At 44.8% G+C, this 24,207-nt stretch overlaps 1 protein-coding gene across 1 annotated transcript in view; it reads left to right on the top strand.

The window, feature by feature from the left end:
* The window catches only part of GPR143 (G protein-coupled receptor 143), a 69,317-nt gene that overhangs the window by 9,669 nt on the left and 35,441 nt on the right, over nucleotides 1–24,207 (top strand). The window contains exons 2-4 of the mRNA XM_056560812.1: nucleotides 8,597–8,706; nucleotides 14,252–14,346; nucleotides 20,006–20,098. Of these exons, the coding sequence (XP_056416787.1) occupies nucleotides 8,597–8,706; nucleotides 14,252–14,346; nucleotides 20,006–20,098 (298 nt within the window). The remainder of the gene's footprint in view (nucleotides 1–8,596; nucleotides 8,707–14,251; nucleotides 14,347–20,005; nucleotides 20,099–24,207) is intronic.

The raw sequence follows: 24,207 nt of genomic DNA, 5'->3' as shown, positions 1-24,207 counted from the left end.
TGGGGGTCCGCTTCCCTAGTTAGCCCCTAGTCACCCCTTAGTAAGTTAATATTTATTAATATTATCATTGTACATATGTATATTTCATTACTCACTTGTTTGGCGTCGCAGGACCTTAGGCCATGTGATCCGCTATTCAGAACTCTATGGTATGTTGAAGTACCTTTGGTGGTTCTTGTGTCACGTGTTCACCCATAATGCCGTGTAACGGTGAGTGAAAGTTGTTACAGACCAATCCAAAACGGTTCAGCCCCGGCCCATATAAGGGAGCTGCAGCCATTAATCGCTCTCTTGTTCATGCGCTGCCAAGCAAGCAGCATCTCTTGGGTTGCTGTCACTGAATGAGGTAGGACCTCCGCAACTTACAAGTATGTTTACTAGGTCAAAGCCTTGCGGCCTCGGCCTATACCAAAGCGGTTATATATCTACAGTTCCCCGCTACTATCCGCAAGATCACTGGACCTAAACGCACCCCTAAATCCAGCGGATCTATGCAACAGAATCTTTCCAAAGCTAAATTGAGCTTATCTGATCCCAACCAACTGTCAATCGTTGCTCAACTAGAAATAGACTCTGTTATCTGGACTGTTATTGCTGTTACCTGCTACAGAAAATCTTCAGTAAAAGTTCCTGCAAGTTTTCAGTTAAACAGTGGTTGTGGACAATCTATTTATTACGCATTCACCAATTGCTCTTGGGAAGGGTGGCGATAGGCCCAGCACCATTACAGTATTTAACCCTCACCCTGGCATCATGAGTGACAAGGGTTAACAGTGCCCTTTATAATTCAGACCCGCAACACCCCAACTACCCTACAACCCCCGAGACGTACCACATGTGTACAAATAAAAACACGAAACGTGGCATAGTGACATGCAAAAAAATAATAAATAAGTGAATGAGTGCAGATATACTGCCCGGTCATCCGGCCAGATCTATAAAAATTTCCCTGATCCGTTTTTCATCCGTCAGTATAAAAAAAAGTCAGCCTCCTGCAGCCGGGACTACTACTACTCCCATCATGGAACAGACTTGTTTCCATTATGGGAGTAGTAGTTGCCGGCTGCAGGAGTCTGCAGGCAGCTGGGATACATGAATGCTTATACTACAACCCATCCACGAACAGTACAGGGGCTGAGGAATTGATCGCACTGTGTCTCACTTCTGGGACCTGATATGATCAGAAGTTATTAATATGGGGTGCGGGCAGCATGCTCCGCTCCCCTGCGATGTATAGAGTGTTTTTACTTTCATTTTTAAATCCCCCACCGGGAGCCCTGAATGGCCAGTGCCGAGTGGCCATTCAGGGCTCCCGGCGGGGTTTTTAAACTACTACTGTAATAATCACAAATGTATTACCCGTGCATATTAATTAATTCCCCCCCATGTTCATATTTATAATACTTTATTCCCCCCAGTGTGCATATTTATAATACTTTATTCCCCTGCTGCCCACTACTCCTTCTTGCACAATGACAGCGTGCAGTGGGGACATGTCAGTCCATTCCCCGCTGCTCATCTTCCTACCTCACAGAGATGAGCAGCGGGGAATGGAGGGAAATGTCCTTGCTGTGTGCTGTTATTGCGCTCTGTTCCCCGCCACCGGTACCCGACATGTCCCTGTTGCTGCCCTACTCCAAACGCAATCAGAGCACACAGCAGGGACATGTCAGTCTATTCCCCACTGCTCGTCTCCATCAGGTAAGGGGATGAGCAGCGGGGAATAGACTGACAAGTCCCCGCTGTGCACTGTCATTGCGCAAGAAGATGAGGAGCAGGCAGCCGCCTCCAGACTCCTGCAGCCGAGGGAACTACTACTCCCATCATGGAAACAAGTCTGTTTCATTATAGGAGTAGTAATAGTCCCGCAGCACTGCAGGAGCCCGCTGATTTCACCTCTTCTGAGCATGCTCAGAAGTAATTGTGGCTAGGGTGTGATGAGGGCAGATGTTATTACCCTAGGGGCATATTGTATTAACCCCTTGTGTTTGTGATGCCAGGACGTGGTTTAACATCTGCAACACCCGAAGGTATGCAGCTGTATCCTGGGCTAGGCACGGGGCAAATAATGACTCCGATGCCAAGTTACAGAACAACTGCAGCTTAACTAGGATAGACAGGTGTAATAGTCTTGACAGCTCAGTTAGTTCCAAGAAGGTGACCAGTGATTTCAGAGACTTTTGGGCTCGCTGGGACTTATAGTGGATTTGGACAATTTGCTGCAGCCCCACACTGACTGTTTACAGGCTGATCTTGACTGACTTAACTAGACTGACTTCACCCTGTATGTAGCTTACCAGTGGCATTCACCTGTGGGGTACTGGATTAGTGGAAGCGTGGCTGCTTGGTAGGCCTTGGGCCTCCTTAGAACATCAGACACTTTCTCAGGACTTGACTGTTCCTCAGCATGCATAGAACTAATCTGACTAACTCCTCCCAGGGTTTATATGGGGGAGACTCTGGAGGGGTCCCATAGGTCACCCTATAAGTCACATGATCACTGGTACCTTCCTTGGTTACAACACATGGCAACAGTATTTAAAGGTGCATAACAGTATATTTACATTACAATAGATAATATTAGATATAATTAACCTTTTACATTGCATAGGGTAAGGAGGGACTCAGGGGACACCGCAATAGAGTCCCCCTGACAGGACAGAAAGGGTACAGGGGTGCCACTCTTGTACTGGGCCAGCACATAATAAAAACGGATAACATTAAGGCTCAACCGTTTGCCATAGACTTCAATGTTAAATTTATAATATCCATTTCTATTCCGTTATCTTTGACGGGAGAAAAAATACTGCATGCAACATCTTTTATCTGTCAAAAAAAAAAAAGAAAACAGAACAGAAAGCAATCGGGTACAAATGGATAATAAAGGATTGTAAAAAAAAATCCTGTTGACATCAATGGGATTCTTTTACAGCCGTTTGCATAATTGATAACGGGCATTTATTAAGGTGGGCAGACATTAATGTGAACGAGCCCTAAAATCACATACAGCCTCCCCAACATTTTGCCAGCATGCTGACTAAGGGTTTTGCAGCTACTGTTATTTAGATGCTCTGCTGGTCTCTTTTAGTCTCTTATCATGATGTCACTTCTGGTGGCTCCTTAACTGTGCTGCCACATCACTCATCACCTTGACACTACACTAATCTCTCAGTCACTGATTTTAAGAGGGGTCTTTTGTTGAGAGTTTATTCCTGGAGATGGGGGGTGGGGCACACCCAAAGAGTTTGTGTATTTCTTTCTGCTTCCGACTCCAGTGCTCGGGACAGGGCCCAGGGCCGGTTTTAGGCTGAGCGTGGCCCTAGGTAAAATCAAAATTTTTCGTCACTTCAAATACCATAAAAAATATCTAAAAAAGCAATTGAAAAGTCCCATCAAAACAAAAATTGTACTTATAAAAACTACAAATCACAGCGCAAAAAATGACCTCATACATCCCCATATACAGAAAAATAAAAGAGTTATAGGGATCAGAATAGTACAATTTTATATTTTTGTATAGTTCCCCCACATTAGGTTGGCAGTATAGTTCCCTCACATTAGACAGGCAGTATAGTTCCCCCACATTAGGTTGGCAGTATAGTTCCCCCACATTAGGTTGGGTTGGCAGTATAGTTCCCCCCACATTAGGTTGGCAGTATAGTTCCCCCACATTAGGTTGGCAGTATAGTTCCCCCACATTAGGTTGGCAGTATAGTTCCCCCCACATTAGGTTGTAGTTCCCCCACATTAGGTTGGCAGTATGTTGCCCCACATTAGGTGCAGTATAGTTCCCCCACATTAGGTTTGCAGTATGTTCCCCCACATTAGGTTGTAGTTCCCCCACATTAGGTTGGCAGTATGTTCCCCCACATTAGGTTGTAGTTCCCCCACATTAGGTAGACCGTATAGTTCCCCCACATTAGGTTGGCAGTATAGTTCCCCCACATTAGGTTGGCAGTATAGTTCCCCCACATTAAGTTGGCAGTATGTTCCCCCACATTAGGTAGACAGTATAGTTCCCCCACATTAGGTAGACAGTATAGTTCCCCCACATTAGGTTGGCAGTATAGTTCCCTCACATTAGACAGGCAGTATAGTTCCCCCACATTAGGTTGGCAGTATAGTTCCCCCACATTAGGTTGGCAGTATAGTTCCCCCACATTAGGTTGCCAGTATAGTTCCCCCACATTAGGTTGGCAGTATAGTTCCCCCCACATTAGGTTGGCAGTATAGTTCCCCCACATTAGGTTGGCAGTATGTTCCCCCACATTAGGTTGTAGTTCCCCCACATTAGGTTGGCAGTATGTTACCCCACATTAGGTTGTAGTTCCCCCACATTAGGTAGACCGTATAGTTCCCCCACATTAGGTTGGCAGTACAGTTCCCCCACATTAGGTTGGCAGTATAGTTCCCCCACATTAAGTTGGCAGTATGTTCCCCCACATTAGGTAGACAGTATAGTTCCCCCACATTAGGTAGACAGTATAGTTCCCCCACATTAGGTTGGCAGTATAGTTCCCACACATTAGACAGGCAATATAGTTCCCCCACATTAGGTTGGCAGTATAGTTCCCCCACATTAGGTTGGCAGTATAGTTCCCCCACATTAGGTTGGCAGTATAGTTCCCCCCACATTAGGTTGGCAGTATAGTTCCCCCCACATTAGGTTGGCAGTATAGTTCCCCCACATTAGGTTGGCAGTATAGTTCCCCCCACATTAGGTTGGCAGTATAATTCCCCCCACATTAGGTTGTAGTTCCCCCACATTAGGTTGGCAGTATGTTGCCCCACATTAGGTGCAGTATAGTTCCCCCACATTAGGTTGGCAGTATGTTCCCCCACATTAGGTTGTAGTTCCCCCACATTAGGTTGGCAGTATGTTCCCCCATATTAGGTTGTAGTTCCCCCACATTAGGTAGACTGTATAGTTCCCCCACATTAGGTTGGCAGTATAGTTCCCCCACATTAGGTTGGCAGTATAGTTCCCCCACATTAAGTTGGCAGTATGTTCCCCCACATTAGGTAGGCAGTATGTCCCCCCACATTAGGTAGGCAGTATAGTTCCCCCACATTAGGTGCAGTATAGTTTCCCCACATTAGGTGCAGTATGTTCCCCCGCATTAGGTTGGCATTATAGTTTCCCCACATTAGGTGCAGTATGTTCCCCCACATTAGGCTGGCAGTATAGTTCCCCCACATTAGGTGGCAGCCCCCCCCCAATTAGGTAGGCATTATGTTCCCCCACATTAGGTTGCAGTTCCCCCCCATTAGGTTGGCAGTATGTCCCCCCCCCATTAGGTTGGCAGTATAGTTTCCCCACATTAGGTGCAGTATGTTCCCCCACATTAGGCTGGCAGTATAGTTCCCCACATTAGGTGCAGTATGTTCCCCCACATTAGGCTGGCAGTATAGTTCCCCACATTAGGTGCAGTATGTTCCCCCACATTAGGCTGGCAGTATAGTTCCCCCACATTAGGTTGCAGCCCCCCCCCCCCAATTAGGTAGGCAGTATGTTCCCCCACATTAGGTTGCAGTTCCCCCCCCCATTAGGTTGGCAGTATGTTCCCCCCCCATTAGTTTGGCAGTATAGTTTCCCCCCATTAGGTGCAGTATGTTCCCCCACATTAGGCTGGCAGTATAGTTCCCCCACATTAGGTTGCAGTCCCCCCCATTAGGTAGGCAGTATGTTCCCCCACATCAGGTTGCAGTCCCCCCCCATTAGGTTGGCAGTATGTTTCCCCCCATTAGGTAGGCAGTATAGTTTCCCCACATTAGGTTGTAGTTCCCCCACATTAGGCTGGCAGTATAGTTCCACCCCATTAGGTTGGCAGTATGTTCCCCCCACATTAGGTTGCAGTTACCCCCCCCCCCCATTAGGTTGGCAGTATGTTCCCCCACATTAGATTGCAGTCCCCCCCCCCAATTAGGTTGGCAGTATGTTCCCCCCACATTAGGTTGCAGTCCTCCCCCATTAGGTTGGCAGTATAGTTTCCCCACATTAGGTGCAGTATGTTCTCCCGCATTAGGTTGGCAGTATAATTTCCCCACATTAGGTGCAGTATGTTCCCCCACATTAGGCTGGCAGTATAGTTCCCCCACATTAGGTTGCAGCCCCCCCCCCCAATTAGGTAGGCATTATGTTCCCCCACATTAGGTTGCAGTTCCCCCCCCCCATTAGGTTGGCAGTATGCCCCCCCCCCCCATTAGGTTGGCAGTATAGTTTCCCCACATTAGGTGCAGTATGTTCCCCCACATTAGGCTGGCAGTATAGTTCCCCCACATTAGGTTGCAGCCCCCCCCCAATTAGGTAGGCAGTATGTTCCCCCACATTAGGTTGCAGTTCCCCCCACCCATTAGGTTGGCAGTATGTTCCCCCCCCCCATTAGGTTGGCAGTATAGTTTCCCCACATTAGGTGCAGTATGTTCCCCCACATTAGGCTGGCAGTATAGTTCCCCCACATTAGGTTGCAGTCCCCCCCATTAGGTAGGCAGTATGTTCCCCCACATCAGGTTGCAGTCCCCCCCATTAGGTTGGCAGTATGTTTCCCCCCCATTAGGTAGCCAGTATAGTTTCCCCACATTAGGTTGTAGTTCCCCCACATTAGGCTGGCAGTATAGTCCCCCCCCCCATTAGGTTGGCAGTATGTTCCCCCCACATTAGGTTGCAGTTACCCCCCCCCCCCATTAGGTTGGCAGTATGTTCCCCCACATTAGGTTGCAGTCCCCCCCCCATTAGGTTGGCAGTATGTTCCCCCACATTAGGTTGGCAGTATAGTTCCCCTCTTCTTCCCACCCCCCCTACTTTTTCAATTTTTCACATTTCCTTACCTGGCCGCGCTCCGCAGGCTCAGGTAATGTGGCGGGTCTTGTGGGCTGTGGGGATAATATGCGGAGTGACGTCTCCTGCCGGGTCCTCTATGCTGCGTCAGGGACGTCACTCCTCATTTCCTGCAGCCAGACACAGAACGCTTCACGACACCGGCGCTGCAGGAAACGCATACGCCGCATAGAGGACCCGGCAGGACACGTCACTCGTCATGTTATTCACACAGCCCGCAAACCCACCATTTTAAAGTGACCGCGGCCGGGTTGCTTATCTTTAACAAGCAGCCAGCGCTGCGGACACTTTAAAACAGTTGCCCCCCCTACTGAGCAGCCTGCAGGGGGCCCCCTGGGGCATGGGGGCCCTAGGCAATTGCCTGGGTTGCTCCCCCTAATGCCGGCCCTAACAGGGCCTGCCAGCTCAGTCAATTACAGGCCAAGACAGAACACGGCTTTGGACAGTTATTGGCTGAGCTGGCAAGAATGCACCAACCACTTGTCTTGAAAAATGTGGGGTTCCGACAGAGAGCAATGAGAGCTGCAGGGGACAGGAGCTATGTAAGTATGTTTTTTTTGTTTTGTTACAGGAGTTATAATATAACAGGGCCACAAAATGTTTTCCCTCTAGCGAAGGGCTAGTTGTTTGTTGTCACACATAGAGTTCACAAGAAGAGATAGCTGTCACTGCTGTTTTTAAAATGGTCTTAAAACACTTGACAGATTGATGTTCCAGGCGCCAGTTAAGGCTTCATATTGAATCATTTTTTTCCTAGGTACTGTTGTTTTTGCACCATAAACCACATACATTTTGGGGAAGATTTATCAAAACCTGTCGAGAGGAAAATTTGCTAAGTTGCCCATAGCAATTAATCAGATCCTCTGGGCAGGTTTTGATAAATCTCCCCCATTAACTTAAATAAGAATAGATAATCCACAGCGCAACCATATTCAACTAAAGTGCCTTCTGGATTTTATTTCCTGAACAATAATGAGTAGAACGAACACTTAAAGCGCAACTGTCATAACTGAAATTTTAGTGTAATAACCTGCACACAGCCTTTGTACTGTGTGCAGGTGTTGTGTACAGCAAGTATTTTACCTCATATTTGCAGACTTTCGTGACGCTAAAAAGTGCTTTTAATCAAAGCCACTGACGGTCGGATAGGCGTGGTGCGAGGTACGCGATGCCCCGCCGCCGCTACGCCCACCCACACGCCCACTTTGTATCTCAGTGCTGGGACCGCTGTGTGATTGACACACAGGTCCCAGCACATGCGCTCTTCAACTAATGTAACGTGCGCGCCGCTGCGTGTCATCCAGCAAGTGCTCGCTCCCGCTGCCGCCGTCCTCCTCAGTGCGCCTGCGCAGGGCTAGGTGCAGAGAGCACGGGAGCGAGCGCTCGCTGGATGACACGCAACAGCGCGCACGTTACATTAGTTGAAGGGCGCATGCGCTGGGACCTGTGTGTCATTCACACAGCGGTCCCAGCACTGAGATACAAAGTGGGCGTGTGGTTGGGGGTAGCAGCGGCGGGGCATCGCGTACCTCGCACCACGCCTATCCGACCGTCAGTGGCTTTGATTAAAAGCACTTTTTAGCGTCACGAAAGTCTGCAAATATGAGGTAAAAAGCTTGCTGTACAGTGGCTTTGATTGGAACCCATCAAATTCAAGATAATTAGGTTTAAGGACAAAAAAAAAAAAGAAATAAAACAATACTGTAGTGTTAATTTATGGGTTCAAGTTTTTAACCGTGCATTTCATTTACATTTCAGGTGTGATACTCAGATCAACAGTATGGATATCGTCACCATCTCTTGTAAGCAATATATCACTGAAGAATACCACAGATGTTTGGCCTGCTGCTTTTTGTGTTGGAAGTGCAGTAAGTGACAAACTTTATTACATTATGTAGTCATGTAGTCAACTAACCCTTGAAACATAGGCCCCTGATATATTACTTCCTGCTGAAGTAAATAATGCATAATGTTTAACCCCTTAAAGGGGTACTCCGCCCCTAGACATCTTATCCCCTATCCAAAGGATAGGGGATAAGATGTCAGATCGCCGCGGTGCCGCTGCTGGGGACCCCCGGGATCCCCGCTGCGGCACTGCACTATCATTACAGCACAGAGCGAGTTCGCTCTGTGCGTAATGACGGGCGATACAGGGGACGGAGCCGCGTGACGTCATGGCTCCGCCCCTTGTGACATCACGGCCCGTCACCTTAATGCAAGTCTATGGCAGGGGGCGTGACAACCGCCGCGCCCCCTCCCATAGACTTGTATTGAAAGGGGCGGGCCGTGATGTCACGAGGGGCGGAGCCGTGACGTAACGATGCTCCGGCCCCTGTATTGCACGTCATTACGTGCAGAACGAACTCGCTCTGTGCTGTAATGATAGCGGGGTGCCGCAGCGGGGATCCCGGGGCTCCCCAGCAGCGGCACCGCGGTGATCTGACATCTTATCCCCTATCCTTTGGATAGGGGATAAGATGTCTAGGGGCGGAGTACCCCTTTGAGGACGCAGCCCTTTTTCATCTTAAGGACTGAGCCCTTTTTCACAATTCTGACCACCGTCACTTTACGAATTAATAAGGCAAAAACGCTTTTACGGAATATTCTGATTCTGAGATAGTTTTTTCGTGACATATTCTACTTTATTTTGGTGGTACATTTTCGGCGTTACTTGCATCCTTTTTTGGTGAAAATCCCCAAATTTCATGAAAATTTTGAAAATTTCGAATTTTTCTGACTTTGACGCTCTCTACCTGTAAGGAAAATGAATATTCCCAATAAATGTTATTTTTATTCACAAATACAATATGTCCACTTTATGTTGGCATCATAAAATGGACATATTTTTGCTTTTTGAAAAAATTAGAGGGCTTCAAAGTATAGCAGCAATTTTCAAAAATGTCATGAAAATTGCTAAATCTGAAGGGACAGATGTTACAGAACTACAACTCCCAGTACGCCTGGGCAGTCCAGGCATGCTGAGAATTGTAGTTTGGCAACATATGGGGGGGCTACCGTTTGGGCACCACTTCAACAGTGGTCTCCAAACTGTGACCCTCCAGATGTTGCAAAACTATAACTCCCAGCATGCCTGTCTGGGCATGCTGGGAGTTGCAGTTTGGCCTTCCTAGTGGTTGCCACAGTAAAGTTCACTTTACTTTAAATTTCAATTCCCCCCCCCCACCATAGTTTCCCTACCTGAGCCAGGATCCAGCAGTCTTCAGCGACGATCGTGGCTCCCCAGGCATCTTCTCCTCCAGGTACCGGCCTCCATCTTCTGTCCATGTTCCCCTTGACATCCAGAGGTGGGCAGAACGGGGGGTTGGCAACCCACTGTCCTGCTCTGCCATTGGTCAGAATCAGTTCTGACCAATGGCAGGGGATAGGAGGAGATCGCAGCACTGCGACCTCACTCCTAGCCCTCAGGATGATCGGGGCTGTCCCTGACAGCTCCGATCATCGATATTTTCCGGGTGATCGGATCACCAGAGACCCGATCAGCCCGGAATAGCAGAAAATCGCATGTCAGAATTGACATGCAATTTTCTGCGATCACCAACATGGGGGGGGGGGGGGGAGGTCAGAACCCCCCTGGGCGATGTGTCGGGATGCCTGCTGAATGATTTCAGCAGGCATTCCGGTCCAGTCCCCAACCGGCTAGCGGCGGGGACCGGAATTCCCATGGGCGTATGTATACGCCCCACGTCCTTAAGGACTCGGAATGCAGGGCGTATGCATACGCCCGGCGTCCTGAACAGGTTAAAGGGATATTCAGGGATTTTCTTTTTGTTTCTAAAATAATATAACAGCCCCTCCCCTAATAAAAAATAAAACCACCCTTCTTTTCCCATTTTACAAAAATAAAACAATAAACATATTTGATATTGCCACATAAGTAATTGTTGAAACTATTAAAATATAGTGTTTATGATCTTGCACGGTAAACAGCATAAATGCAAAATATTACCAATGTCCAAAAATGCAGCATTTCGGTCACATCATATATCAGGAAATTTTTTTATAAAAAGTGACCAAAAAGTCCAATCAAAACAAAAATGGTACTGTAACACCTGCGCTCCGGCTGAACACACCGGCTGTGAGTGCTCACTGTTTATGTCCCCGCTGCGCCCGCATGCGAATCCCAGCCCGTCACTCACCTTCCTCATCTTCTGCCTCTCCGTGTCCTCGCAGCCCCGGCGCGCGTGCCCCCGCCTCCTAGGGCGCATGTGGGTTCGGAGCTCTTTCACTTAAAGAGCCAGTGCTCTATTAATCAAGTGTCTACACCTGTCCCCTGTCCTTAAATATCAGCTCCTCCCTTGTTTCCCTGCTGGATCTTTGGTTGCCTAGTGCCATAGTGAACCTGTTCCTTGCTACCTTACCTCCCATGCACCTGTGTTACCTGCCCTGACCTTCTGCCATCTTGCCATGTCCTGCCAGTCTTCTTTTGTGCCACGCCACCTCCCAACTACCTGTGTGGACGAGTCGTGCCAGGGGTTGCAACCTGGGTGCCGCCTGCCGCAGCAAGACCATCCTGCTTTGCGGCGGGCTCTGGTGAAAACCAGCGGCACCTTAGATTCCGCTCCCTGGCACAGCTCACGTCATGACCCACACAGGCCCAGAGGATCCACCACCTGCCATGACCCGTTACAGGTACCAATTAAAACTACAGTGAAAAAAATTTGCCCTCATACATCTCCATATATACTTTCTAGCACAATACTTAATTATTGAAAATGCAGTGTTTAATGCCACTATGGCTGAGCGATTTTTCTGTTTTAATGTTAATAAGGCAACGCTGCACTTCTTGTTGGGTTAACAGGTGAGATATTCTAGAAAATGTTCATTATCCCTATTCATATCATCTGACATTGGATTTTCCTGTGTAAATAAAGAAGAGTATTTAGTTGATTGGTTTTTTCCTCATCCTCCTCTACCATTATACTGAGATTACTTTTTTAAGGGGCCAACATTTTCAGTTTTAAGTTTCTTATTATTTATATAGAGGAAGAATATTTTTGGGTTCTTCTTACTTCCTATGGAAATCAGTCTCTCTGTTACAATTTTTGCTCATTTTATTTCTTGTTTACAGAATTTATTCCTCTCCTTATAATTTTTTTATGTTTTCCCTCTACCTTGTTAGTAGTCTAAATGCTTTTCTCTTATCATTTATCGCATCCCTAACTGTTTTCATTAACCAAATTGTTCTTTTGCTATTTCTATACATTTATTCCCATAGGGTATATGTCGTTCACAAGATCTATTTAGGATGCTCTTAAAAATGTTCCCTTTAGTGTGTGTACTGTGAGGACAAAGTCCTTATGTATGTCACTGAGGTCCTCTCTTTAGTTGGTGAAAATTGGCCTTCCTAAAGTTAAATGTTTTTGTAGCCCCACTAGTAGACATCTTCTTATAGGATAAATAAAAACTTATTATGCAATAATCACTATTACCAAATATGATCCCCTACCTCTCCTTCAGATACTATATCTGGCCTATTGGTTAGTATAAGGTCGAGAAGTGACCACCTCTTGTTGGTTCCTGCATTAGTTGGAAAAGGTAATTGTCCTTTATTATTGACAAAAACCTGCTTCCTTTGCTTGACCTGCATGTTTTCGCTTCCCAGTCTGTATCAGGGTAGTTAAAATCCCCCATAATAATAACTTCTTCTGTCTTTGCTGCCCCATCTATTTGTCTTATTAGTATTAGAATTTTTTTTATTTGACTATGCTACAGGGGCTGTAAAGTAAGTGTAGTTCATAATATAGTGTCTGTACCTGTGTGTGACGATTTTCTCACAATTCTTATGTGATTTTCACCCCAATAATTTTTAACAGCATGCAAAATTACTGTTGTCTCAGATTTTTCCCAGGTTGCAATGTGGCCAAGACCTGACTCACTAGTCAGCTGATGACAGGGAGCCTGTGGAGGGATCACTTGGTGGGAGAGAGATTAATCTGCATCTAATGCAACAGCTGTAGGCACCCTGATTGAAAACTTTTCAATGGATGCAGCTCATTTATGTTTCAATGGGTGGGGTGGCTAATGTGTGGGAGAGAGGAAAATGGAATTGTGGGATTTGTAGGTAAAAAAGAAAACTTAAACAGGAAATACCAGTTCACAAAAAGCTAGCCACAGTGTTATGGTAATCTCACAACATAGCAATTTAGCCCCAAGTCCATTACTGTCTGGCAGGTGCGTACTAAACTCATCTTATGGTGTTTAACCCCTTTCATTAATTGTTCTTACTCCCACAGAGGCTCCACATGATCATTTTCTTCACTTATGTCATCAAACAGAATGGGCCTAAGACAGTATTTTACATATATGCAGACCCCTTCCCCCTTTCTTACTTGTAAGGTCATTTCTGAACAGACTGTAACTCTGTACAGTATATTAACCGCCCAGTCATAGCTCGCATCCAGCCATGTCTCTTTTATCCCCACTATATCATAGTTTTCTTCCATCATTAATAGTTCCAGTTCCTCCATCTTACTATGGAGGCTTATGGCATTAGTATAGATATACCTGATGTTTTTATTCATATTTATTTTCTGAAAATTACTCCTCCCTCTGCTCCACCCCCTGTTTTGATACCTAACCCCAGTTCTCTATTTACATTGTCTTCCCCTTCTATAGTGTAGTCTCTCCCCCCCCCATTCCCTAGTTTAAATAGTTTAAACACTCCCTCCCACTTTCTGGCCATCTTCTCCCCGAGCAAAGGTGCAACCCGTACCTACCGTAGAGCCCAGTTCCCCATAAACCTAAACCCCTCTTTCCTGCTCCAGTATCTGATCCATTTGTTTAGCTCCCTAGTCTCCCACTGCCTCACTAGTGTGGCACGTGGTACAGGTAGTATTTAAAGGAAATCTGTCATCAGTGTCACCTGCACTAACCTGACAGTACAGACAGGTAGTGCAGGTGACACTGATGACAACAATACTTATGTTGTCCTGTTCCATGCTGTGGTTCTCCGGCAATCCTCTTTGGTATCTTCAGCTCCCGGCCCGACTTAGAGCATGAGCGGAGCTTAGTGACATCACCGCTGCTGTTCTCTGTTGGGTCCGCCCATGCTCCAAGTCGGAGCTGAAGATACAGAAGAGGATTGCCGGAGAACTACAGCACGGAACGGAACAAGGCAAGTACCGTTTCTGACAGTGAGAGGCAGCATGTGTGTGTGACTGATTGACTGACTGTACAAAAAAAAAAGAAAAAGGTCTGAAGCTCCGGGCCCCTAACAGTAGTATGGGTTGTACCCTCAAGATGGCTGCCCTGCCTTGTGGTTTCTACTTGGAAATTAATGCAAAAGAGGAAATGCCATAGTATATGTTGAAATACCTTTTTGATGTATCTAATGAGTTTATCAGGAATGATAATATTTTGGTTACTCATATATCGGTGGTGTTTTTTCTGCAGATGTGGATACAACTGTTCTATAGTGCAAGCTTCTGGTGGTTGTTCTGCTATGCGGTGGATGCTTACCTGGTCATTAGACGATCAGCTGGGATAAGGTATTTCCAGTAACCTATGAAAGAGGCTTATTCAGTAATGTCTCATGAATTTGATAACATCAGTGCTATTAACAAATATGATCAAGGTGAATATCAGGCAAAACAAGTCCATAATTATTTAATATGGTAAGTGATGAAGAAGACACATTAGGCGGGTAGCCTAGGAGCTGCTAGGGCATGATGTCTGATCTGACTGGCCCTATGATATGACATTTATGCTACCTGCCCTGGGCTCCATCCAGGTGGCTCAGATCCTGCGGCCTGAAGAGACAGCTACATCATGGGAATAGAGATAGATGAGTTTTTTTTTATTGGCTACAATAAACGGGGACAACTTTACTTAGTAGAGGCAAAAAAATGGGCTTGATTAGTAAGTGGGGGTACTTAGGGGACATCATTGTTATGTGGGGGCATCTAAGGAAATTCACTAACGGGTTTAATTAGTAAGTTCACAAAAATGATATCATTATTAAGAAGGAGGGCACTTAGAGAGGCATAATACATACCGGAAAACATTACAGGAAAACTGATACATACAGGAAAACTTACAGGAATATTGTGCCACTTTTTATTTTTGTAATGTTGTACCTGACATTTCTACTGGACTTATACACTTCTGTAAATATTCTAGGGTATATCCACAGTCAAAGTTCTTCCTTTCCTTGATGAACTGCAATTTGATCCAAGATTACATAAAAAATGATTTCATTTAGGAAGTCATGCTTTCTTTCACACATTAACCACATTGAACAAAGATATCCTTCTTGCTTCCTATGGATAGCCATAGGCAGAACAGAACCCATCTGCATTTCACATGAATGATTGTAAGAGACTGATGTAAAAAGGTCTGATAGGAACATGATCTGAGCTGAAACACAACTACAGAGGGAAGGATTAACATAATGAACGTGAAGCATGAAACCAGTTTGAGTGTCCTAATGCCCTACATATGTGGAGGACACAGGGATGTATTATACATAAACATTAGAGCTAAATGTGTATAAGATTATATTATGGTGTGCCACTATAGTGAGTAGTGGCAGGGCCACGGGTGTTGCAGTGAGTGGTGGGATCAGATGTTATTAACCCCGGGGGTTCGTTACGCCAGTGTGGTTTTCGGGTTCTGGAACACCACACGCCCGGATTCTCCGCTATCCCAATGGCTAGTAGTCAATAAAGAGTCCACAACCAGTTGCAGTAAACGGAGGCTTTACTGAATAGAAGACGGGTGTAATTATCTTCTCAGCTATAGCCAGATTGTCCCAGAGATGTGACCAGTACCCAGAGGACCTTGCAGCTTGCTGGACCAATACTTGTAATAAACTTGACTTGGACTTGTAATTTAGACTTGACTGTTATTAAACTGGACTTGACTATGTGCAGGACTTGACTAACTTCAGTGACAGCAGACACTGACTTGTAGACTTACTGGAGAGTGGTAGCTTTGTGGCCTCCAGATGCTGAACACTTGTCCTGAGGTTCTTTGGTAGCTGCTTCAGCAAAGACTTTGATGGTACAGCTATGAGCACATAACTCAAAGAAGATCTAGTAGCTAAGAGCGTGAATTAAGATGGCTGCCCCATTATATAGTGAGGGGAATGGACTAAAGCCCACTGGTCAAGCTGTGGGTCATAGGTTAAAGCTGGTGCTCTCTGGGAGTACATGTTGCAACAAATTATATAACTGCATAACATAACATGTGACAGGCTTACTCACACAGGTCCTTGAGTCCTCCAAAGGCCTGTATACTATCTAGACATAAGGATCCTGTCTATGCTCTTAAAGATACACACACCACATTTAATAAATTAACAAGATAACACAGGGAGTCCCTGAAGGGGAGCCCCCAGGTCACTGAGGGACTCTACCTGACAGGGCCTACATGTAGTACAGGACTATGTACCTGTAGTGGAACACCACAATATCTTATAAAAGGACTGCAGATCAGGGTGGGAGAGTTGTGGACTGTGGATTTCATTTAGGCCTTAAAAAACTATTGCCTACACAAAAAAGGAGGACAAGCAGGGCTATGTACACTGAGGACAAGCAGGTCTCTGTGCACTGAGGACAAGCAGAGCTCTGTACACTGAGGACAAGCAGGTCTCTGTGCACTGAGGACAAGCAGGGCTCTGTACACTGAGGACAAGCAGGGCTCTGTACACTGAGGACAAGCAGGGCTCTGTACACTGAGGACAAGCAGGGCTTAGTGCAGTGAGGACAAGCAGAGTTCTGTACACTGAGGACAAGCAGGGCTCTGTGCACTGAGGACAAGCAGGGTTCTGGACACTGAGGACAAGCAGGGCTCTATGCACTAAGGACAAGCAAAGTTCTGTGCACTGAGGACAGGCAAGGCTCTCTACACTGAGGAGAAGCAGGGCTCTGTACACTGAGGACGAGCAGAGCTCTGTGCACTGAGACAAGCAGGGCTTTGTACCCTTTAGACAAGCAGGGCTCTGTGCAGTAAGGACAAGCAGAACTCTGTGCAGTGAGGACAAGCAGGGCTCTGTACACTGAGGACAAGCAGGACTCTGTACACTGAGGACAAGCAGGACTCTGTACACTGAGGACAAGCAGGGCTCTGTACACTGATGACAAGCAGGGCTCTGTACACTGAGGACAAGCAGGGCTCTGTACACTGAGGACAAGCAGGGCTCTGTACACTGAGAACAAGTAGGGCTCTGTACACTGAGAACAAGCACGGCTCTGTGCTGTGAGGACAAGCAGGGGTCTGTTCACTGAGGACAAACAAGGCTCTGTACACTGAGGACAAGCAAGGCGCTGTACACTGAGGACAAGCAGGGCTCTGTACACTGAGGACAAGCAGAGCTCTGTGCACTGAGACAAGCAGGGCTCTGTACCCTTTAGACAAGCAGTGCTCTGTGCAGTGAGGACAAGCAGGGCTCTGTACACTGAGGACAAGCAGGACTCTGTACACTGAGGACAAGCAGGACTCTGTACACTGAGGACAAGCAGGACTCTGTACACTGAGGACAAGCAGGGCTCTGTACACTGAGGACAAGCAGGGCTCTGTACACTGAGGAGAAGCAGGGCTCTGTACACTGAGGACAAGCAGGGCTCTGTGCAGTGAGGACAAGCAGGGCTCTGTGCAGTGAGGACAAGCAGGGGTCTGTACACTGAGGACAAGCAAGGCGCTGTACACTGAGGACAAGCAGGGCTCTGTACACTGAGGACAAGCAGAGCTCTGTGCACTGAGACAAGCAGGGCTCTGTACCCTTTAGACAAGCAGGGCTCTGTGCAGTGAGGACAAGCAGGGCTCTGTGCACTGAGGCTCTATGACATTCTCCCAGCTAACACATCAAGATGATTGACAAGCCAGGAGCCTGCACAGAGTCCTGCTTCTCCTGCTCTCACTTCCTGTATTTGGACTCCTCATAGAGACACACAGGCAATAGCTGCAGGGACAGCATTTTTTCACCCAAAAATATATTTTAAAAAAATTAACTAATGTATATTACAAGTATACAAATAACATTATTATCTACATTATCTCAAAAGTGTTTATTTATTTTTTTTTTTGCTGACAGTTACACTTATGAATAAATGATATACTGACTAGTGTTGAGCGGCATAGGCCATATTCGAATTCGCGAATATTCGCGAATATATGGACGAATATTCGTCATATATTCGCGAATATTCGCATATTCGTTATACCCTCGTTTTATTTTCGCATATGCGAATATTCGCGTATGCGAAAATTAACATATGTGAAAAGTTGCATACACAAAATTAACGCATGCGAAAATTCGCATATGCGAAAATTCGCATGTTCTAATTTTCGCATATGCGAATTTCCACACGTCAGTCTTACACAGTAGTATTACAGCCTTCTTTACACCACATAAGCTGGAAGCAGAGAGGGATGATCACTGTGATGTGTACTGTGAAGGAAAAAAAAAAAAAAAAAAAAAAAAAAAAAACGAATATTCGTAATTACGAATATATAGCGCTATATTCGCGAAATTCGCGAATTCGCGAATATGCGATATTCGCGAATAATATTCGAATTGCGAATATTCGCGAGCAACACTAATACTGACTCTCTTTCCACAAATATGTATATCAATCTTCTCAAGTCTTCCTGCTCTGATTAGTCTGTTTGTTTAATGTGACAGATTCACACAAAGCTGCATTGACTGTACCATTCCAATGGAGGTGATATTGATTCAGTATTGTGTACTTTGGCCAGTCAAACCAAAAGACATGTCATTAACATAATGGCCCAGATTTATCACATTTTGTGAGAAAAAAATAGTGATTTTCCCACAGCAACTAATCACAGCTCAGCTAACGAGCTCTGGTAAAGTGAAAGCTGAGCTGTGATTGGTTGTTGCGGGAAAATCACTGTAATTTTTCTCTCACACAGTTTGATAAATCTGGGCTTATGTGCATTGTGATTAAAGTGTATATGTCATATTACATGAACAAATAATGCTTATATATGTCACTCACCATCTCTTGCAGATTATTTACATGTCTTTTTTTCTGAATCTACTGTATATTATGTATTTGACTCACAAATCCCTCTCTTTTGCTGCTCACTCATTCTAAAATCCACAGCTCAGTATATCCACAGCATGTCCCAGGCAAGCACTGAGCTCGTCCTCACTCACCATGCATTTACTTCCTCCCTTCTTTGCTGGGTCTCTTCATCCAATCACTGCAGGCTGCTCTGTAACCCCCTCCTCTCTGTTTTCAGACAGGACAGGAGTGAGCACAGGGGAGTGCAATTTCTACCCTCTCTTACTGAACTTTGTCCCTGCCTGTGCTTCAGCTGGGACAAAGATGATGCAGTCGGACAGGACCATGTTCAGTATGGTATGGAGACCCCCTAAGTGGTCTTTATTTTTTTTATAAGCCATGATTTATATAAAAATGAATTTAAACATTTTTAGGAAGTATATAAGAAAGGTTAAAGGGGTATTCCAGGCAAAAACTTTTTTTTTATATATATCAACTGGCTCCGGAAAGTTAAACAGATTTGTAAATTACATCTATTAAAAAATCTTAATCCTTCCAATAGTTATTAGCTTCTGAAGTTTTCTGTCTAACTGCTCAATGATGATGTCATCTGCATAATGGGAGAATATCCCCATAGGAACTGCACAGCTCCCGGGACATGAGTCATCAGAGAGCAGTTAGACAGAAAACAACAACTCAACTTCAGAAGCTAATAACTATTGGAAGGATTAAGATTTTTTTATAGAAGTAATTTACAAATCTGTTTAACTTTCCGGAGCCAGTTGATATATATAAAAAAAGTTTTGGCCCGGAATACCCCTTTAATGTTTTGCCGAGATGTACAACATATAAAAAGTTTTTGATTCCGACAGTGCCCATTTAAGAACTCTAAACAAGAACACCACACACTGATGTTGAGGCCCCTTTTGCTCGGGCATGTACATTTTAGGCCGGGAACTGTGTGTGCGCAAACAGTACCCCGATAGCAGAGTAGTCAGTCTATCCCTGGTTGCAGATTTTATTTACACACGTGTAAGTCAATGTTTCTGACATTTCTGAGACCTGATACGCTGCTCCGCACGACTACTGACGGCTCATTATTCGACGCTCATAAAATATTTAGGGGACTAGTTTTGTGCTATGATACTTTACAACAGGATCTTATTCTCTTTTGCAGCACCATTGTTCTGTACCACATGATGACATGGGGCTTGGCGATCCTCCTTTGCGTAGAAGGTGTGGCAATGCTCTACTACCCATCAGTATCTAAGTGAGTATCCTCGTATCACATGGATTATTCACAACTGTTCGAAAAATAGAGAGTAATAGCGCCCATAGTTTCTAGATATTCCTTTTAAGTCAAACTCCCACTATAGATCAGTGTTTTCCAACCAGTGTGCCTCCAGCTGTTGCAAAACTACAACTCCCAGCATGGCCGGACAGCCTTTGGCTGTCCGGCCATGCTGGGAGTTGTAGTTTTGCAATAGCTGGAGGCACACTGGTTGGGGAACGCTAACATGATACTGGAAAATTATCACAAAATGTTGTAGTATGTGGGAAGCCCTATATTTACAAATGCTTAGATGCAACAAGAATTTTACCAAACTATCAGCTTGGATTAAAATTAAGCTGTTTCTGAATAATCTCAACCTCTGCTTTGATCCACTCAGCTATGTCAACATTTCGTGATAATCCCTGACTCATGAGAACTGGCAATCTGTACTATTTGCAGTTAGACAAAAACGCCAAACGTGTCCTACATGAGATGTCTATCGCCAAGCAAACAAAGGGTGCAGAACTTTAGACCTTGTTAACCAGTATAAGGTGTTAATGGAGACTGAAAGACAAAAAAAACTAAACATTTTTTGGCATTTTTTTTCACTTGAAGACCACCTCCCATTGATTTCACTGCACTGTAACTTGTTACTTTCTCTGGTGAGGTTCCATCTTTAAAGGGGTTGTCCAGTGAAATGTTTTTATTTAAAGTGTACCTGTCATATCACAGAAAACAATAATGCTATGATATGTTACTCACTAGCTCATGCAGATGCTTTACATGTCCTTTTTTATGTGTCTAGATTCTGTATTTGGCTCACAAATCTCTCTGCTCTGCTGCTCACTCATTCTAACATCCACTGCTCAGGAAGGGGCGTGTCCCAGACAAGCACTGAGCCCACTATCACTCACCATGCATTTACTTCCTCCGTGAGCCTGCTGTGCGGTGCCTCTTCATCCAATCACTACAGGCTGCTCTATAACCCCCTCCTCTCTGTTTTCATGGTGAGTCTGGTAGACAGGTCAGGAGTGAGAACAGAGGAGTGCAAGTCCTGCCCTGACTTTGGAATGGACTTTGCCCCATGGTGTGCTTCAGCTGAGACAAAAATGTTGCTGCAGCCAGACAGGATTATGTTCTGTATGGTATGGGGACCCCTAGTGGTCCCTTTTATAAGCCATGATTTCTATAAAATAAAAAAATAAAAAAGAGATAACATTTTTTTAATGAAGTATATTACAAAAGTTAATGTTTTGCCAAGATGATTCCGACAGTGCCTGTTTAACCTAAGTGCCCAGAGTGCATAATAAAACAAAAATCTTCTGCTCACCTGGTCTAAGCTGCTACAGTAATTCATGAGCGTCAGGCACCACATCACATTGCTGATAATCCAATCACTGACTGAGGTGGGACATCAAGTCATGTGGCTTTTGCTGCTTCGTGAAGTGGTTTGGTGGCTTAGACTGGTCTTCGATATCGGAGGCTATGAGGATGCGAGGGAGGTGAGTGGAATTTATTTATTTCCCTGGGGGCACACAGGTTAAAGGGGTTATCCAGGAAAAACTTTTTTTCATATATCAACTGGCTCCAGAAAGTTAAATAGATTTGTAAATTACATCTATTAAAAAATCTTAATCCTTTCAGTATTTATGAGCTGCTGAAGTTGAGTTGTTCTTTTCTGTCTAAGTGCTCTCTGATTATACGTGTCTCGGGAGCTGTCTCGAGTAGAAGCAAATCCCCACAGCAAACCTCTTCTACTCTGTGCAGTTCCCGAGACAAGCAGAGATGTCAGCAGAGAGCACTGTTGCCAGAAAGAAAAGAACAACTAAACTTCAGCACCTGATAATTATTGGAAGGATTAAGAATTTTTAATAGAAGTAATTTACAAATCTGTTTAACTTTCTGGAGCCAGAAAGTAAAAAAAAAAAAGTTTTTCCTGGAATACCCCTTTAAATAAAAGGGCCAACATTATAAAGTTAGATATGGCTGGCATTAAAACTAAAGGTATAGTTAGGGTAAGTTCACATGATCAAATTTCCTTGCAGAATTCTGCACAGAGATTCCGCAGCAGCAGAGTTGATATCAATGGGATTCTGGTACGCTGTGCACATGGCAACATTTCCACAGCAGATGTTTCTGCTGCAGAAATCCTGAATCCGGAGTCCACAGAAAGAATAGAAATGTCTATTTTTTTTTCTGCGGAGTCAGCAGGAAAATGCATTGCTGTCTATGAAACAGCACGTTTCTGAGTGGTCCTAGCACCGACATGTTCTGCCGGCTCTCCATTGTCGGGCAATGTCTGCACAGAAATTTTCAGTGTGGACAATGCCTGTGTGAACATAGCCTTAGTGTTATCTAACTATACCCTGTTGCTGGGGTCTCTCAGCTCTGGACCTAAGCAATGTGGGTTTCCTCCACTAAAAAATGCCACTTGTGCTTTATTTAGAAGAGGTTAGAAAAGGTTTTTGTGCATGTTAGCGTAGTTTTCGATGCAGAACTGTGTAGCCATATTTTAGAATTTTAGTATTTTCACCACAATATCACTATAGAATATCCTGTGATAATATTGTGGTAGCTTGGGGTTGTAGGGTAGATGGGGGTGTAGCTGTGTGGTTACTAAAGGATGCTTGCTTAACCCTTTCTATTCATGACGCCAGGGTAAGGGCTATTCTCTGTATGCTTGTCCTACCGTCACCCTTCCCAAGAGCGATAGGGAGATAAGAAATAATTGAATGTCCACAACCGGAGATTTGCAGAAACTTGTCGGAACTTTTACTGAAGATTTTATGCAATAATGAACAGGAACAGTCCCTATAACAAAGTCTATTAGAGCTTGGCAAGTGGTTGGGACCTCATGAGTCTATTTAGCTTAGGGAGGTAATTGTTGTGCTAATCCACTGGATTTAGGGGTTTAGATTTGGTCCAGTAATCACGCTAGCTTTAGCGGGGATTGAGATTTTAACTCACAGTTTAGTTTCAGACTGAGGCCGGCAGACTTCTGGCCTTGCTTGTCTTTGTAAGTTGCGCAGATCCGTCCTGATAGTCCGGCATCCACGAGAGCAGCAACCCAAGAGCTCCCTTATAAGGGCAGGGGCTGGACTAAAGCTCACTGGTCCATAACAACTGTCAATCTTCTGTACATAGAGTTATGGGTAATCATGTGACCCCAGGACCTCCAAAGGTCCTCCAACATACCATAGAGGAATTAACATAGTCACATGACCGAAGGTCCTTCGATGCTACCAATGTAAGCATAGTAATATATATATATATATATATATATATATATATATATATACACATTTAAACATTACAAAAGAGGCGACTAGGGACCCTACCTGAACGTAGTAACTCTGACTTTGGGGACCACCATACAAGGTACGGTATGCAATACGGTACCGGGATACCACAATATAGACTGTGCTATATGAAGGTGTTTGTAATTGGATGTACTGTAGGTAAAGCCATATGTGAGCGGACATCCATCTTTCTCTGATATCTTGGCTCAGGCCGTGAATGCATATTATAATGTTTCAGCATTCTCCTCGCTTAAGGCTCATGTATAGCTCCCACAGAACCTCTTTAACATTCCTGGTTATTAGAAAGTCTTTCAGACAAACCACCTTATGTTCAAGGTCTATTTGGCCCTTAACCTTACCCTTGAAAGGTGAACACTAGCGATTCATAAACTCATCAGATGCCTCCAGGCTACATTGCGAATACAATTGAAGCCATTGTAAAACTCAATTTCAGTGGCATTTAGGAGTAAGCCTGAAACTGAGAGGAAGGTATTCCGTTCTGATTGATAGGCCCTGTCAGAGCAAGATTCCAGCCAAAGATGAGAAATGGGCTATCACATAATGTTTATTTGTGTTGCTTACCTTCATGTTGGACGGCTTACTGACCCTTATTATTTCATGTTACTGAAAAATGTTCTACATTGTTTTTTCTACATTTCTACAATATACATTTACACAGATAGGAATGCTGCCAGTGGTATATATCAGAGTACAGTGATCCCTCAACTTACAATGGCCTCAACATACAAGAGTTTCAACATACGATGGTCTTTTCTGGACCATTGTAACTTGAAACCAGACTCAACA

This window comes from Hyla sarda, chromosome 2, assembly GCF_029499605.1.
Source record: "Hyla sarda isolate aHylSar1 chromosome 2, aHylSar1.hap1, whole genome shotgun sequence".
Taxonomy (NCBI): domain Eukaryota; kingdom Metazoa; phylum Chordata; class Amphibia; order Anura; family Hylidae; genus Hyla; species Hyla sarda.
The sequence above is the reverse complement of the archived record's forward strand: the minus strand, read 5'-3'. Positions and strand labels throughout refer to the sequence as shown.